The sequence below is a fragment of the Convolutriloba macropyga genome, chromosome 5 (genome assembly GCF_964194025.1).
Source record: "Convolutriloba macropyga chromosome 5, txConMacr16.3, whole genome shotgun sequence".
Lineage (NCBI taxonomy): Eukaryota > Metazoa > Xenacoelomorpha > Acoela > Convolutidae > Convolutriloba > Convolutriloba macropyga.
Window position 1 is genome coordinate 69,792,642 of NC_134472.1, and position 18,976 is coordinate 69,811,617.

General features: G+C 35.1%; 1 protein-coding gene across 2 annotated transcripts; it reads right to left on the minus strand.

The window, feature by feature from the left end:
• Nucleotides 1-852: 852 nt before the first annotated feature.
• On the minus strand, nucleotides 853-18,736 carry LOC142340207 (uncharacterized). Of its 2 annotated transcripts, none has more exons than XM_075390725.1 (5): nucleotides 18,642-18,736; nucleotides 13,769-13,921; nucleotides 8,569-8,816; nucleotides 7,214-7,361; nucleotides 853-1,136 (listed from the first exon to the last, which is right to left on the minus strand). In XM_075390725.1, the coding sequence occupies exons 1-5, from the start codon at nucleotides 18,685-18,687 to the stop codon at nucleotides 925-927; spliced, it is 807 nt and encodes a 268-aa protein (XP_075246840.1). In that variant the 5' UTR covers nucleotides 18,688-18,736; the 3' UTR covers nucleotides 853-924. The 2 variants fall into 2 exon arrangements, with proteins under 2 accessions (XP_075246840.1, XP_075246839.1); XM_075390724.1 differs by having other exon boundaries at nucleotides 7,214-7,376.
• Nucleotides 18,737-18,976: the final 240 nt, after the last annotated feature.

Sequence of the window (18,976 nt, forward strand, 5' to 3'; positions counted from 1 at the left end):
TTGCGATCCCATTGGTTTTCACAGATGGATCAATGTAATTTCGCTTACCCATTGATGGATCATTTAAACTTTATTAAAATTAATTGCCGTCAATGATTCATAGATAACAAATCATAGAATTATAAATTCCCGTTGATGGCTCATAGCATTTTCATAGAAGCAAAAATTCCCATAACTGGATCTTAATAATTCAATTGAAACATTTCTTATTGGCTGTTACTGGCAATTGAAGAGTTTACACACATTATGCAACTGCTACGCGCAGCGAAATTGCAGTCTATTTCATAAATTTACTCAAAGAAATCTTTTTGTAACTGAGGCGGAATTGTATAATAGCTGACTATGGTTAACAGTACGAGATCAAACCCGAGGACAGGTAATTCGGAAAAAGTTCAAACTTAGAATAATAATACCAAAAACTAGAGTGGGAGAAGTAACGAACAGAAATGTATATTTAAGGCTGCCATTTTGTTCTAATCTGTTTATGATTCAGCAGTGTTTAGGGATTCCCACAAATTAATTTTCTATATTTCGGAGAAAGATTGTGAATGATCCGTCGATAATCCATCGATGAACTTACTATAAAATTACTATGATCCATCAATTAAAATCATTGGAGCCCAACTCGGGTTCTATTTGTTAAAGTGTTGATCAAACTATGCGGATGAGATGCGTCGGAAACAAAAATGCAAATTAGGTTTGACAAGCCTCCTTCCCAGGTTGAGGTCCCAGACGGAAGCAAGTATGTCCAGACCACTACTTCACACCAATTGCCTATTACGCATCACTAATTCACTAGATATTGACTTGCTAAACTTCAAAAATAGTGTTTAAGAATAAAAAGTTGCATTGATTGAGTTTTATCTATCACCAACAGTCAGAGCGCCAGTAACAAATTCTATCATCATTTTCTCATAAATCGAATCACTGAGCATGGGTATCGTTCAAATATGTCCATGGAATAGGTAAGAAGCGTGGAATGATACCAGTATTGACTCGAGTTTCAAAGTGGGTTTTGTGTCCCTGAGGGTAGAGCACTCTTTTCTTATCTTTTCCCAAAAGTCCTCCGAAGTCGCCGTAGGAGCCATATGACATCACTAATACGTCACTCATTGCCATCAGAGCCATGTCGATTCCTGCAAATTTATTAAAATAAAATTAAAAATTTAATTAATTTCAAAGTAGATGAGTTTTATGTTGAAATGAAAATTTTATGATAGTATAGTCATAGGACACTTTTTGTCATGTATATCTAAGATTACTAAACTAAGATTACTATATCTAAGATTACTAAATTAAGATTACTAAATTACAAATTTTGGACACTCATTAATAATCGTTTCGCTTGGCGTTTGACCTCGTTTAAAATTCATTAATAACTCGATACGTTAAAGAGGAGTGAAGTTTAAAAAAGACTTATTGATATGAAAAATTACGATGGTATATACTTTTGGGATCTTTTCAGAGTTTAACTATTGCTACCTACGAGTCAATTTCAAACCCAGCAGCGCTAGAATTTTTTAATTACGTAATCACACGTTTCATTAGGAAGTCAATGTTCACCCGAGTGATGAGCGAAATGCAATCTTTCAAGATTTTTATACGATGATTCAGATCCTGCAACGTTCTTGCAAAAGTCCTGCAAGATATGAATCTTGATCGAAAACTTAATCGGTCGTTTAATGCTTTATAAAGTGATTTGTCGATAGATTTAAGAATTTTTGACGGATATCACAAATTAAAGTATTTAGCTAGCACGATTCAGAACCTTGAATGACTTTAATCTCCCGTTAATTTTGGAGATTTCTTCAGAATGAAACACATTTGAAAAAAAATAATGATCTCTAGAGAAGTACGTTGACTAACTGTTATACTTAGCTGAATTTAGCGTTATTAGATCATTTTATTTTTCTACACCTGTTTTCTTGTCTATTGTCGTTTTTTGTTTGTTAGGAGATTTAAAGGTGGCCAATTCTGATGCGCTTTTATTAGTGCTATATCCGTGCTCCTATAGTTTATTTCAATAATTCTATCTTTGCCAGTTCTAATCATGAAATACTTATTCATCTCGAATCATACCTCATTCGCTAAGATACAAAATAAAGATTGGATTCAAAATTTTGCTACAATCTTGCAAGCAAAGTGGCAGAACTATTCAATTATTTGCAAGATTGGGTGGCATCAATTCCAAACTCGGATTAAAAAATACACATGGGAGTAGGGGGTGATACGGAATAGAAGTTACGGGGGTATCAAAAAATATCCAACTTTGCAAAGCAAATTGCATAAAATGAAAACGTTTTTAATCTGCAGATTCACTAGTTTTTAATAAGAAAAAAATTAGCTTCCATGGATAACTCAGTAGCTGTGATTAAACAGAATAAAAACAAGCAAAACAATTTGGTACACCCGCTCAATTCTTCAGGATAATATTGACTTTAACTAAAATTTTTTCTTTTATAGCACAGAAAGCGTTTGCATTCGGGGACAAACAGTTATTTGATTTGCTTTAACCTTTACATGGCCAACTCAAACTTTTAACCTGCTGGTCATTTAAAAGTAAAGTTTTATGCGCAAAAATTTATTTTAAAGACAAAAATAGATCAAAACTTCAAATTCATCGAGCCTAATTTCTAATATAAAGATAAATAAATGACTTCATGGTTGAATTTGAAGAACGTTTTTTTTATAGAAGGTAGAATCATTAGAAAGCACATTCAACAGATTCAAAAAATTTGTTATACATTTAGATTGGCAACAAAACGCATTGCTGCATAAACTGAGGTTTGCGTCAGCTATGAAATATTGCTCTGACCTCTGCTACACTAGGGTACCAATAACATACATACACCTACAGATTTTTCAGAAAAACTTGAAAAACATCAAACAATACGTTATCTGAGTTCAAATCAGTTCTCAAGTAACAAGAAATTACACTTGTAGCTTTTCAATATTTATTAGACAGTTTCAATCAACACCTGTTGCGATAATAACAGTTAAATAAACTGCCAGTGTAATAAATTTTAAAGATTGATCAACACTAGAAAAACACTTCACCATTAGACTACGAGTTTATCACACTCTTTTATCGCCACTGTTACTAAGTAAACAGTGGCGATAAAAGAGTGGTGATAAACTTGTAGTCTAATGATGGAAACAGTTTGTTGTGTGTGTCCGTGTGTGTGTATGTGTGTGTGCGTTTGTGCGTGCCTGTGCGTGTGTGTTTGTTTGTGGCTGTGTGTGTGTGTAAGTGTGTGTGTGTGTAAGTGTGTGCGTGAGTGAGTGTGTGTGCGTGTGTGTTTGTGGTTTTGTGTGTGTGTAAGTGAGCGTGTGTACGTGTGTGTGTGTGTTTGTGGTTGTGTGCGTGTAAGTTTGTGTGTGTGTGTGTGTTTGTATGTGTGTGCGTGTGTGTGCGTGCGTGTGTGTTTGTGTGCGTGCGTGTGTGCGTACGTACGTGTGTGCGTGCGTGTCCGTTTGCGTAAGTTTGTGTGTGTGTGTGTGTGCGTGCGTTTGTGTTTGTGTGTGTGTGTGTGTGCGCGTGTGTGTGCGTGTGTGTGTGTGTGTGTGTGTGCGTGTGTGTGTGTGTGTGTGTGCGTGTGTGTGTGTATGTGTGTGCGTGTGTGTGTGTGTGTGTGTGCGTGTGTGTGTGTGTGTGTGTGCGTACGTGCCTGTGCGTGTGTGTGTGTGCTTGTGGTTGTGTGTGTGCGTGTAAGTGTGTGTGCGTGTAAGTGTGTGCGTGAGTGAGTGTGTGTGCGTGTGTTTGTGGTTGTTTTTGTGTGTAAGTGTGCGTGGGTGCGGTTGTACGTGTGTGTGCGTGTGTGTTTGTGGTTTTGTGTGTGTAAGCGTGTGTGTGTTTGTAAGTGTGTGCGTGTGTGTGCGTGCGTGTGTTTGTTTGTGTGCGTGCGTGTGTGCGTGGGTACGTGTGTACGTGCGTGTCTGTTCATGTGTGTGTTTGTGTGTGTGCGTGCGTTTGTGTTTGTGTGTGTGTGTGCGCGTGTGTGTGTGCGTGTGTGTGTGTGTGTGTGTGATGCGTGTGTGGTGTATGTGTGTGTGTGTGTCTGTGGTGTGTGTGTAAGTGGTGTGTGTTGAGTGTGGTGTGTGTGTGTGCGTGCATGTGCGTCTGTGTGTATGTGTGTGTGTTTATGTGTGTGTTTGTAAGTTTATAATTAAGCGTGTGCGTGTGTGTGTGTGTTTGTGTGCGTTTGTATGCCTGTTGGTTTGTTTGTGTGTGTGTGTGCGTGTGTGTGCGTGTGTGTGTGTGCGTGTGTGCTTGGGTGCGTGTGTACGTGTTTGTGTGTGTGAGTGTGCGTTTGTGTGTGTGTGTGTGTGTGTGTGTGTGTGTGTCTTCTGTCTGTGTGTGTATCTGTGTGTGGTAAGAGGGGGGCATGAGCACGAAACAAAGAACAGATCCAAAGAAATATCACTTACCTTTGAAAATGTAATTGTCCACAAAAAATCAAAATGAAAAATCAATAAGAATGTGTTCAATTTTGAAATGATCGCAACAGATGTTGATTAAAAAAATTACCCCACGGTTGTTATCGCCCTCGAAGTTATCATAACACCTCGGCTTCGCCTCGGAGTTTGATAACTTCTCGGTGGCGATAACAACCGTGTGGTAATATTCATTCACACAAGTCTCTAAAAATATCTGCGTCAAAAATTGCGCACATTTCGTGCATAAGTTTTTACACAAGTCTCTAAAAATATCTGCGTCATAATGCGTGCAACATTTGCGTCACAATTTGCTTAACTGTTGCTTGAAAATGTTGCATTAATTTTTGATTCTGTTCAGACTGAGACTAATTTTTCAGGATGAGACTAAGTTCTCACCAATCAGGTATCTCACGCACCTTTTCTGAGAAGAAGTTCATAAAAAATTTTGACAGGAGAAATATTGTTGAAAATAGTGGATTTGAAAATAGATTTTTTCCTCTTAATTTCCTCAAAAATCCGAGTAAATTTTAACTTGTTGCTTGTTTGATCATATAAAGAACAGTTTCCGCTCATCTGATTGTTTTTTACCCGAAAACATAAGTTATCCCTGGTCAAAAATCGAATTTTCTGTCAAGACATCAAATACATTTCTTCGAAGAACTGTCACAATTCCTTGACTCGATTAGCCTTGAGAAATTTTCTAAGTATGCATGTTATGTATAAGATCTTACTTTCAACCTTATCTGCTCTGCTTTTTCTTTAAAAAATACCAAATATTTCGAATCACCACATTGTGGCAAACAGCCGAAAAGAATAAAAACAATGTGACTTAGCCACATTTTCTGGGTAAAAACGAGAACGAAAACTCGTTTAAAACTTCAAATTGTCACACCTTTCTTCACGTTTTTGCGCAAACCAAACGTCTATGTGTATAAGCGTTTTTTTAGGCCAAAACAATTACTTTTTATGTACCTCACGTTGCAAAAAAGACTATAATTATAAGGATTTATGGAATTGTGGAACACTGTTCTTCATCTTCAATGAGTCTTTGTTCCCCACAAGGTTTTTTTTGCGTCTGGTGAACGCACAAAACTCTGGACTCAGGCAAATTCAAACGCAATAAAGTCTGGAAATAGGCCAATTTGAACGCACAGTATTCTGATCATGAACGCACGAAAACTTTTTGTGCGTTCATCGTCAGACTATCGTGCATTCAAATTGGCCTGTGTCAAGACTGTCGTTTGATCAAAGTTGCCTAAGATCAGACTATCGAGCGTTCAGAGTCGTCTATGATCAGACTATCGAGCGTTCAAATTTGTGTTTGTCCCGATTTTCGTGCGTTCAAAGTTGTCTGTGAAAAGACCATCGAGCGTTCAGAGTTTCCGATGATCAAACTATCGAGCCTTCAACGTTGTTAACGTCCAGACTATCGAGCGTTCAAAGTTGCTATATCCAGATTGTCGTTCGTTCAAAGTCGCCTATGTCCAGACTCTGGGGCGTTCAAAGTTGCCTATGATCAGACTATAGAGCGTTCAGAGTTGCGTATGATCAGACTATTGAGCGCTCAAAGTTGCCTATGTCCAGACTATGGGGCGTTCAAAGTTGCCTATGATCAGACTATAGAGCGTTCCAAGTTGTCTGTGATCAGACTATCGAGCGTTCAAAGTTAGCTATGTCCAGACTTTCGTGCGTTCAAATTTGTCTGTGATCAGACTATCGAGCGTTCAGAGTTTCCGATGATCAGACTATCGAGCGTTCAGAGTCGTCTATGATCAGACTATCGAGCGTTCAAATTTGTGTATGTCCAGACTTTCGTGCGTTCAAAGTTGTCTGTGAAAAGACTATCGAGCGTTCAGAGTTTCCGATGATCAGACTATCGAGCCTTCAACGTTGTTAACGTCCAGACTATCGAGCGTTCAAAGTTGTCTACGTCCAGAATTTCGTGCGTTCAAAGTTGTCTATGTCCAGACTATCATGCTTTTAAAGATACCTGGTCTAGACTTTAATTCGTTCATTCGAGTTTCCAGACCGTGTAATTTTGAACGCATGACACCCTCTTGTACGTTCATTTCGGTCTGGTCATATCAACTTTTGGTCTGGGACCTCAACCAGGGAAAGCTTAACGAGCATAAAAATTTCTGCAAGTAGCGTTGTACCACAGTGTATCAACATTTGGTTTTCTATGATTAGACTGCAGACCAAAATTTATCGAGTTATCTGACCTTGATGGTGATGATGTTACTTTCTAGTGACAATTTTCGGATCTTTTCTGTTTCGGCCCCCCAGCTTTGTGAGAATATCTGTTTTATAACCCCCAAGCGCACGTGCATAATTTTTACATAATAACGTGCTATATAACAACACATAATTTGTAACGGGAGGCATAAAAACACGGGGGGGGGGGGGGGGGTGAAACAGAGTAGATCCCAATTTTCACACCCTATCAATAAAATGGCTCTTGAGAAAGCTCGGTTTCAAAATTGGATCCTAAGTAATTATTCGCAGAATCCGGAAATCAACTGTAGGTACGTGCAGAAATATTGTTAGACCAGGCATTTTAATGCGGTCTTTTCTAGATTTGTGGTGTCACTATTACTAACTATACTACCTGTTTTCGGGTCTTCCCTATAATATAGTAACAGCACCTCCGCCGTTTATATGTCACATAACATATAGCCCGCCCCGCCCCCATTACCGTAAATGCACCACAAGGGGTCTATAATTTCGTGGGGGGGGGGATATAAAGAGAAAAGGCCCTATTTTAAACTATACTAACCAACGAGGTCCTTTTGTTCGTCTTTGAACAACTTTTCCTGTACAGGTGCGACGATCACAATTGTCATTCCCTTGAAATCTTCCTTGTGATTTTCGAAGAAAGCCTGCACCTCTTGGTTTGTGTAACCCAATATGTAAAACACTGGCTTCTGAAAAATTGAAGGCTAACAAGAGCCAAAAGCCAAAAATTGACGGTTGTCGTGCGAGATTATTAGACAACTCTTTCTAGACTCTAAATAACTTTTAAGATAACCGTATTTTGCATGGTTCTTGAAAGGTCAACATCTTTTTGGCAAGATTATTACAAGATAACCGTCTTTTCATAAAAGAAATTACTGGAAATATAGATAACAAATTTGTTGGTTTTATTTAGGAGACACAATGTCATGGCTGTTAAGGAGCGGTTATCATTCCAAGTATGTTATTAAAAGGTAACCGCCTCATTGCAAGATACTGGTTTTGCAAGGGAACAGTTATTAGCAGGAATCCTGCGGGATCGCAAGTTAAGAACTCGGTTTTGGACTAGCGTAGCATATAAAATGAGCAAAAAAAGATTCTGGATTTTCAAAAATGGTTTGTTCGATTGGAAAAACCAATGCATTAAGAAAGATATTCATAATTGTATCACTACTTCTTACCACAGAATGACAAAACGTTAGGCGCAGTTCATATTCTTAATTATACCAGTCAAAAAGGGCCATTTCTTAGATTGAAGAAAGCGGTGAAAACGGTTCTTGGGTTATATTGGGTTAAAATTTTTACTAGGATAATTAGGTACTGATACGCAAAACAAATTGAGACAAGTCTAACATTATATTTCAGGTAATTTACACTTAAAGTATCCTTACGGCTCTGTAAGGGTAAATTACCGGACAATTTTTACAGGTAAACATACATTATTTTTTATGATTGCAGGTATATGTCAGGTATACTTTGCAGGATGGCTAACTTAATGTTCACTTAGTGTATAGCAACGTCAAAACACGACTACAGTTCAGGTTGAATTTTACCTGAACTTTCAGGCAGTTTTTCCTGCACGTTTATTGGAGAATCGATTCTGAAATGTTACTTAAAACACTCACGTGCACATTTTAAAATGCCGAAAGTCTGCAGTGCCAGAAGTCAAAATGCCAGAAGTTTCTACTTAGCCAGAAGTTGAATTTCGTTGACTTTCGTCACTTTAGAACGTGCCCGTTTCGTATTTTAAGCATGGTTAAGTCACTCTGCAGAATTCACTTCGAAATTCTGACTTAATATCTCGAACCGTTTCGCCGTTCTCGATAAACGCCAGAAGTTCTCAGTGACTTCAAGCAGAGTCACTTAACCATTATAAAGCGAATGTCGATGCGACTTTACCTTGAAAATTTCTGTAACGTTCTTGAAAGCGTTTTGAAGGTAGTTCGTATGACGAAATACATCAGGTCCCCAATTCTTAGCACCCATGTGGCCTGCGTAATCGCCCATACGCATGTGAACAAACACTGAAGTGCAACCCTTCTCTCGATTGCAGTTATGCATACGGTTCAGGTGGTTAAACACTTTTTTTGCATCATTCCAAATGTCCTCTTTGAAGGGGACACGTGATCGGAATTCGGCATAGTAGGCTTGAAACAACCATATCTAATCATACTAATCTACAATCATGGGTGAGTTTTTCTAAGAATTGCGGTGAATTACGGTGAGCTATTTTTTCATCGCATTCACCGAAACCCTCATGGCATTAATCACTGCAATTGTTACATTGTCACGGGTGAATTGGTTGAAATTTTGGACACGAGCTAACCGAAGAAAAGTATTTTTTAATTGAGCAAAAAGATGTTGAAATCGACTATTTTAATCATCTGGTTGGTCTTTATCATTCCATATCTGCTATATCATCAAAACTTCAAGATGACGTGCGTAGTAAATTTTTTCGTGAGACCAATCTCTGTTCCGGGTCGTTAAAAAAACTTTTTAAAAACACATAATGTTAGCTAGCGTAGAAATACGCTAGCGTAGAAAATAAAAAAAATTTGAAAATTTAGTTCCGGAAGGATCATTTTTGGTAACCATACTAAAGCCGTTTACGGCTCTTGTCAAAAAATTAAAGAATTCTTGCTATCGTCTAGAGATATTCATTTCATTCATGAACATTTTATGACTTCCTTGAGATTCCACAAAACCAATGATAATTCACCGCGATAACCACAATTCCTATATAGCTTTGTATGATTGCTAAAATTCTTTTATTGCACACTCATTCTAGGTTGATTGGTTTTATAACACTTAAGTAATATAAATTTATAAAAACAGCTCTTCAATGATAAAAAAAAATTGGAATCACATTGCTGATATCTTTCATTTTATCTTTTGCCTGATAAACTGGCTGCCAAATTTGCATGTTCGTTATTTAATTGTAGGCTAATAAGGTAGCTCCAGGCCATTAAATTTATTGTGCTTTTCTATACTGAACACTTTCAGATATGTTTAATGCATTCTGAAAAACAAGCATTCCAGCCATTCGTTTAATTAAAAAGTACAAATTTATAGCTTTAGTGTGGCTTCCATGAACCATTAATTTGTTCCTCAATGGTATTTACCACTGGTTAATCAGTTATTGCCACATTTATATAATTTTTTATTAAGACACCGTTCCTCACAATCAACTCCCTGCCCCTAAGGATGATTTTGCTCCTTTTTGCATTGCATACGTATTCTCAATCTTTTTTTAAACTTGCTTTTACAATAAAAAAACACTTGCCTTAACTCAACATAATTTTATTATGGCTTGATAGGTTTTTTTGTGAATTTTTATGCCACTTAAGCCATTTAAAGAGAAAATTGATAGTTATCATTACATACAAAAGTATCCAAACAGCTTTCTACTACGTTTAGTCATCTTTCTACTAAGTCTTATAAATACTTATTTTTGTGAAATGAAATTTTTGTTATTGCAAAAAATGGAACAAACTCATAGCAAAAACTATGAGGAAACCCTATTTATCCAACTTTCACATTGTTTCATTATCAAACTATTAATCTTGATAATCTATAAAGTAGATAATAATCACAACTTGAAATTTTTTCAAAACACGAAGCAATCAAGAGGTACAGTAGTTAATTGTAGAGGATGAGTCAACAGCTAATGAATAGCCAGTCTAGTAAAAGCACGCACACTCTCACTCGATTCCGAAATACTATCTAGTTTTCTATTATAACGACATTATATTGAAAAAATTTTGAAACAAAAGCGTTCTATGTATTGAATATTTTTCTTTCTTTCAAACGTGTAAAGTAATAATATAAACGAAAGTTTAAAGTTTACATGCCTTCAGAGTTTTCAAAATTATATATTGAAATAATCATAACTGTACTTGAATCTAATAAAGAACTTCTGGTTATTGACCCATTAAGCTGTTCGTTCCTATAAATAAAACAAGGCGGCTCGGTTATGTGCAACCACACATAAGGTTCCAACCCCGCTCATCCACAATTTTGGCGTAATTCCAAATGGGGAACAGATGGAAAACACAAAAAATTCAAGTTTTTTTTAAAAAAAAACTGGTGTATGAACGAAAAGATAGCCTCCAAAGCAAATAACTCAGTGGAGTAAAAAATGATGCATTAGATTGATGAGATATGCCGGTATTAGGAAAGCGACTGAAAACGAACGGCAAAATCAAACAACAACAACAAACATTAATTACATCAAAACATTTATCTCTGTTTTAAAAAACAAAACTTAATAACAAAGTCAAAATAGCGTCAGATAAAACTGAAAATAAACAAAATAACTTGTAATCCACCAGAAAAAATGGTTATTCACCAGTTCATAATAAAGCTTGGTAACAACTAGACAAAAAAGAACATAAACTTTAAAGTTTGAAAATTCGCTGAATTTCTTTTTAAAAAACATTTAATTTCAAAGTAATGAAAACCATTAGGAATCAACTAAAATTTCCCATAGGTTTACAACTACAATTGCTTCTATAGAAGGGAATTAAGAACTCTTGGTATTCAGTTTTTTATGCAGTTACATAAAGAACAACAAATAGACAAGAAACTAAAAATCAATTAAAACTTGCCAGAAAATGCTTTGGAAGCCGTAAAGCCATACTTTGGCCCCCAAAACATGTTCGATTGCACCTTCGCCAAACACTAATAATGTATTATGTGGCCCCTCATTAATTAAAATAAGCAAAAATTAGACAAAAAAGAAAATATGCAAAATTATGTAATACTTGTTTTTTTTCGAAAAATTTTTTTTTCCAAAGACATAAAAGCCATTAATTACAAAATGAAAAATTTGAATAGGTTCGTTTATTCTTCCAAAGGAAGCCCTCTAGTCATGCAATTATCCAGAACAAGTCTTACGTCTACAAAAAGAACGTCAAAGCTGACAAAAATCAAAAATTCATTTACTTTTTTTTTGTGAAGAACCCGTGTCGAAGCCAGTAAAGTCATAACGAATTCTTTAAAAACATTCAATTTTGTGACACCAATCCCGTTTAACACCTTCCCTTGACAAAAATAATGTCTTCTTTAATCTTTAATTAACGAGACCAGGTAACAAACAGAAAATAAAAGGAACAAAATTGCTAAGATGAAATGTTTTTTTTTTCTTTTTGGAAAACAATTGTTTTCAAAGTCATGAGAGCCATTATCTATCTTCTAATATCAGAACATCATTTCATGTACTCTTCCAGGAAAAGCCAATCAAACAGGGTCATTGTACAGGAAATTATATACGACTCGTCTTCTTCGAGAAAGTAGTGTCGAAGCGGTAAAGAACCAGAATCTATATCTTTAAGGATTTAAATATTATCAATTTTGCGTTATTTTGAACGCTAAAAATGTGATATATGAACTGAAAATAATGTGATAATTTGACAAAACTAGAAAACATGAAAATTGGGCAAATACCTAAAGTTAAAAAAAATAATTGTGAAATCTAGTAGTATCAAAGTCAGAACACCATAGCTTAAGGCGTAAAACGGCAATAAAGACTAAATTTTTATTCAGCAGAAGAAGGAAGCACTCTTTGATTGCTGACACTAAGCTAAAAGTTGACCAAATTAAAAGAAAAATGGAGGCAAAGTTAAATTAGCCATTTTTTATTTAAAAATCAAATATTTTAAAACTCAAAACAACCATAATCTTTCAAGCAATCAATTAGATAAATTAATTTCGAGCTAAGCAGGAAGCTAATAGGACCTATGACTAGTGAGCTTTGATTTGAAATGTTCTGTTACTTAATTGATATAAAAAAGATCGAATTTTTTTTTTATAAAAAACCGACTGACAACAATCCGAATTATTTTTGGATTTTAACGGTCCAAGATTGGCACTGAACTAGTCCTGCTAAAGCTGAATGTCCATTAGGAATATTTAATTTGGGAATGTCATTGATATAGGTATTTTGTTAGCTAAAAAATAAAAAAATAATCGATATAGGTATTTTGTTATAGGAATTATAGGTACATTGATATAGGTATTTTGTTAGCTAAAAAATAAAAAAAATAAAAAATAAAAAAGCGTTTTTGATAATCAATAAATAAAAATAGCAAAAAACGGCAAAGTTTTATTTACAGAGCCCTCTCAACGGAAATTGAAGTGGAATTAGCCCCCTTTTCAGCCCACATAGATTGTGTTAGTGGTGTTTGGGTGTTCACTTCCTGCAAATTTAATCAGAGTGGACTAAAGAAACTTATTTCGTGCTGCTTTGATGCAAAAGTTTGAATTTTGTGAAATATTTAGCCGGAATTTGTGACAAAAAAAGATGAAAATAGACGACAATAAATTTTGTCTTTAAACGTAAATTGAGCAACATTTTCTTGAAAACTTTTATTAATTATTATCAAAATTGGCGAAATTTTAGTCAAAAATTCCGAAAAAAGGTGAATGAAATCAACGGAATTCACTCTATTTTCTCGAAAGTTTAAACCTCGATATCTCCCTGTCAAAAAGGAAAATAATAAAAATCTTTTGAATTCTATATTCTACGCTGGACAAGCTTTCTAATGATACCAGTCTCAACTCTCTACGATGAATATATGGATCGGCCAAAATTGACTGAACAAAAAACCCATTTGAGTATATAGTTCTCCCCCCTCGAGAGGGGTCGGAACAAATAAGAGCCAAACAATCCTAGCTGTCTGCATTTTGGTATATTTTCATGCTGACCTTGCATGAACTCTGTTAAAGTTCTTTTGAAAATTTTTTTTTAATTTCACTCTTACATTAGAAGGTAATTCATTTCACATTTGGATACTCTTCAAAATCAAAGATTTTTTTGCTTAGTATGCTTTCATTTGCAAGGAAGAATTTTGTTGGTTAAAAAAATGAAGTTGGTTAAAAAAATGAAGTAACATCACTAAACATAATTAAAGGTCGTGTCAAATATGGAGACCTTATTAGCCTTTACCTGTTTTCAACTAGTGATCAAATGCTTGTCATCTTATTCAAAGGGTGTTACAAAAAATTTTTTGCTCCAAATACCGCAATGCGAAACCGTACTGTTTTACCAGGCAGGGTGCTTGAATTGCGAAATGGGAAACAAAATAGAGACAGAGCGAACTTTGAACAATCCATGGCAGGTACTGTGGGTAGAGAGGCAGGTGGATTCGGATGCCCTGTGCGTCTGCCGGTACCTCCCCAATGTCTCTCAGCCCATGTCTCCACAGGGCACTCAAGTGCGACTGCCACACTTCAACTTTCGGCAGGCCGCATTCTGAAATACCGCGCAGTCCAACGTCTCAGTTTCTATCAAAGGTTTCGGAATGTCATCATAACAAAACAAAAAGAAACAAATATTTTTTTGCAGTTCTGATTGATTTTTATTCTTACCTGACCAAAGTGTGGGGAATAGAATTATACTTTTCACGTGTGTAAATTTGAAAAGGACTGATAAGAATTTATTAATTATACTGATGGTCTGTTGTTTTGATATACATAAAAATGTTAACCAAGTTCATTGTCAATTCATTATTCTTATCCAAGAAAAACTTTACCGTGATGTCATAAAAATACCCGTTTGTTATGATTTTGGTTGCTATTTCAAACATAACCGACTGACGTTGTAAAAATTGCTCTCGAACGACTAGTGCGAGTTCTAAACTATTGCAGCCTGCTTCAGTCGGGAGGGGTGACTAAATTCACTAGGTGGCTTGAAATGACGTCATTAGAGGTTATTATATACCACTATAATCACAAATGAAATTTGAAGTCAACAAATATACACCAATTTTGGCGCATCTTTTTGTAGCGAAATGAGAGAGAAGTTCAGATCCGCAAAACGAAAATATTAAGAGTCACTCGAAAAGTCAAAGCGGTTAGGCAAAATTTTTGCATTAAAAGGAGCATTTTCGCGTTCGAGAACAATTAATAAAATATACTCACTCAAAATGAAATCGAGACTTAAAACATGAATTACATGAAATATCTGATCTGCCGACTAGCGAACCCCTCCATTTTTTCAGATCGCCGTTAATGGACAAAATGGCACCCTCAGGAGAAAGTCGTGACGGGTTGAACTTATTTTGCCTGTTGTAAATTGTTTCTTTTATCTCAGGAAAAAAGTTGCGATCCAGCTCCTAAGCAGGGTAACAAATAGTCCAAGTAAATGAAGGGTTACCGGCTGCGAATTTCGGATTAATCAGCCCGAATAAAGAATCGTGTTTGTGGTTTTAAAACATGTTTCTTTGACGATTCTATGTCCCCCATCTTGAATGGATTAGTTTTTCACAATTTATTTAAAATCTGAGGCCTCAAACCGACGTAAAAGCAGCACTTCCCAATTTTTTTGTTTTCACTTTGACATCTGTTTTAACGTAGCCGCCGGTTGAAATGAGTTACAAAATCATCCCACAAAACGTCGCTCACTCCTGAAGAAAAACATTCAAGCATTTTGTACCTCAAAAATGAGCACAGTTTGCTTGCGATCATTGGAAATGATTTATTATAAATATTTGAAAGCTAGGTTTCTTAATATCATTAAAAATTTTTTCAACTTTCCAATATTTTATTTTTCTCTTGCCTTTCCACTTTTTTTCATGTGTTTTTGTCATATCTCGTGTTTTTTGTTATGATTTGTGTAATGTACTTATTTCGTGTCACGTCGTTTTTGCAATCAGAATGTAACAGTTAAATACTGGTACCAATTGGTATTTATCTTTAAGAATCTTTTCAGCCCTGACCTGTTCTTCGTGACATCAAATTTGTACATGTGGGTACCCAAAACACATGTTTAAACTACTCTTGAACGTCTAGAGATGCACCATTAATGTCCAGCCAACACGATCCACTAAATTTTTCGATGAATAGCGGAAAACTGTTGGGCTGCATTGTGATGACAATCCGGGTTAAAAAACGGCATTTGAACTGCGTTCTTTCGAAACAAACATCGATAAATAAAATGATATGAGAAATCACGTGAACTGGCATCTTCAAAAACTCTTTGTTTATATCGCGAGTGTTTATGGACACAGCAGTCTCTTATTTCAAAAAATTCTCTATTGCTTTAATTTTAATTTTGTAACGTGTTTCTACATGTCAAAATTGGATAAGTTCATAAAATGCAAGGCTTAAAACACGGTATTACTATTCAAAACAAATTTTTGGAAGTCTTGAAACAATTGCGGGGCTTCAGCATTTCTAATGACGATTTTTGTCAATACTGAGGACAAAAGACTACAAGATAATGACTCAAAAGGTGCAATAAAGCTATTTCAAATTTTGTATATGCAAGCATTCAATTTTTATTCTTGTGAAGTATGCAGCTTTAAATGTTTCTGATGTGTACCTCATTTTTTCTATTCTCAGTTTTTCTGAAATGTCTTCCTCATAGGTTCATGCCGCTCATTTTTTTCAAAAACTCATTTTCGAAAATTGAACAAATTTTTTGAGCTGAGTAATGTTTCTATGAAGGGCGTAGGACCAATAAATAGACGCAACTTATGACTAAATAATTGTTCCATAGCCTCACACACTGAACTAAGAAATATGCCTGAATCAAGCGCTATTCGCTGGACTAAGGGAATAAGGTAAAATAGATTTAATCGCCAACATATATGAACAAAGTATATTTAAATGCAGTCTACATTTAACTTTTATGTTCTGTTTTTTTTTAATTTTCCTACTGACCCAATGATTGTGCTGAGTTCTTGCTCCACTCATTGCCTCCATTTGTATTTGATCCAAGATTCACAAAATCGTCAGATTTGATAAACCAAACAAAATATGTAAGCAAATATTGAATACGAAATTTAGGTTGAATTTAGTAACAAAAATCAGCAAGAAAGCGAAGGTCATGTGGTTGATTACATCACTAGAAAAATATATATCCCTTTTTAATCAAGTACCAATTTCATATCCCTCATTTAGTACAAACATATATGTGCCATTTATTAAAAAGTAATTTACTTGGAATATGGGCATGTGGATCAGATTTAATTCTGTATGCATGAACAAAATAGGGAAAAATGCTGCGGACACTGCCTTCTGATTGGCTAAACTTAAGGCATATCGAAAAGTATGATGAAAGGAGGAATCTTACAAAATTCAAAATCAATTGTTCCGGATTTCTTGGAGTTTCAACAACGGATTTGACCCTCTTTCTAGCTACCCTTTCCGAAAGACTTTAATTCAGTCTTCTAGCTTCGACTCTCCTCTTCTTTCTAGTCCAGTAGCTAACAGCAGAAGTGATGTTGCCCCCTTGCAGAGAAGAGGCACAGGAATCCCAGTGAAGACCAGGAGAGTACAGGGCTCAGCAGAAGGACATGTGCCCGAGAACGCGTTTGAGCACGCAATAGGCAATCTTACAAAGAACAAGTGGTGTCTTGTTTTTTTTGCAAAATTAAGCATCAAATGAAAAGTTTTCTATAAACCACCAATGGAGAAAATTGATAATCAATCCTTTTTTGTTCTCAAAGCCGTGAATCATTTTAATGTATTTCTTCTCGTTCCGTTAATCAATTGTTTTAATCTATTCGCGTTGGCTTAATTCAAAAAACTGAAAAAGTTAAGAGATTCATTATCGAAAACATGGAGAGATAGCCAATGCTGAAGACGTTTTACTCGAGTTTTGTTATTTCAATTTTTTTTGCAAATTTTTAGCTCAAAATTACAATTTTGAATTAGGTTTTTATATATTGCCTTTACGGAAATATTAATGCTATGTGCGCACTCTGCTTGATCTATGATAGCTTGATTGGTAACTTGGTGGACAGTTTTGGTGCATATTACTTAAAAAAGGCAACGTGAGCAATATTTGTTTGCCGTTTCCTGAGAGAAAATGTGATTTTGATAAATTGAAGTGCCGCGCAAAAAAGACGCGGTTTCTTAAAAGGAGTGTTTAGGTCTTCAGTTTTTGAACGCAACAGGAAACAATTTCTTAGGTGAGTGCAGTTTGATTTTTAAATGTTTTTGGGCAAGCAAAATCCTAATGTAATTTACAAAAGATAAAATTTTGAGTATTGTTAGCAGTTTGTTTTAGCAATAGTAATATAAACTTTTCGATAATCTTGAAGAAATTTTTGACCAAAGACGATCTTCTTGTAAAACCTCTAAATTTACAATTTTCATCTGGATTTATATTGAAGTCTTAAAGTCTTACTATCAGTATTATTTTAAAATTATGCGAATATTTCTCGGTACTTTGAAGATGATATCTGCTTTCTAAATTTTTAATTAATATTTCCACTTGTGGTTCCTTAAAAAATAATTAGGCTGATTACCTTGTTCAAGTAAGGATACTAGTTTTTCTTTCCTTAGTACTTCATTAGTGATATCTGATTTGTATCGTTTGTGCGGTCCTAACGTAATAATCTGCACACTATGTAACGACAACTGCATTTATACGGGGAGGGTGAATTACATTATGGGGGACACAATATAAAAAAATCCGATTTCATCTTGACTTTTAAAAAGTGAAAACTATATATTAATTACTATTTCAATTTTTTAAACAAAATTTTCAAGATTTGTCCTCGAAACTGTCCTTCTCTAGAACCCTCTCTCCGGGGCTTTTAGAAAATCTTGTATAGTTAGATAAGATGAAAGAGAATTGAAGGCGGGGGGGGGGGGCTATGCAAACTTGCAAAATTGTAATCAATTAATAGCGATATCAGTTTATTGATATCATAGCAACGTGTTCAGATTTTTAAAGCGCTATTCAGAAGCTTTAAAATTTTTTTGACAGATATTTTGTTAGAATTCGTCTGATTATACACAATAAAATTTTTCAAGATTTTCGAAATATTGAATGGAGGGAAGCTATTCTTTGGATATTATCGAATCAAATTTCCTTTTCTATCAGATTTTTTAAAAGTAATTTTAGGAACACAGTTCAACAACATTAAAGTTAAGGCTGTTTGACAATAAAAAACAGAAATCATAAATATCAACTTTTGCTGCTGCCGTCTATTTTTAACTGAATAAAGAGAATAACTAACCTTTAGAGACAAACAAACAGAATGATGACCCATCTTTTTTGCACATTCTGTCCACGTCGAATGCATGAGCCAATGTTCGTACTTGCACCTCTCTAAGAGCTGGTAGGAACAAAAAACAATTGTCTTCCTTAGAAATCTTATTTTTTTGTGAAACTCTTATAAATTTATAGGTGGTATATATACTGTTTAGGTGGTACTTTACGAGCCTTCTTTCTTCAACAAAAAGTCTAATTTGCCAAGGAAATAGCTAATTATTGGCTTATTGAAAAAAATATAATTGAAGAATGAAATCAAGTATAAATCTATTGATCTTTCAGAAACAAAAACATTGCCTA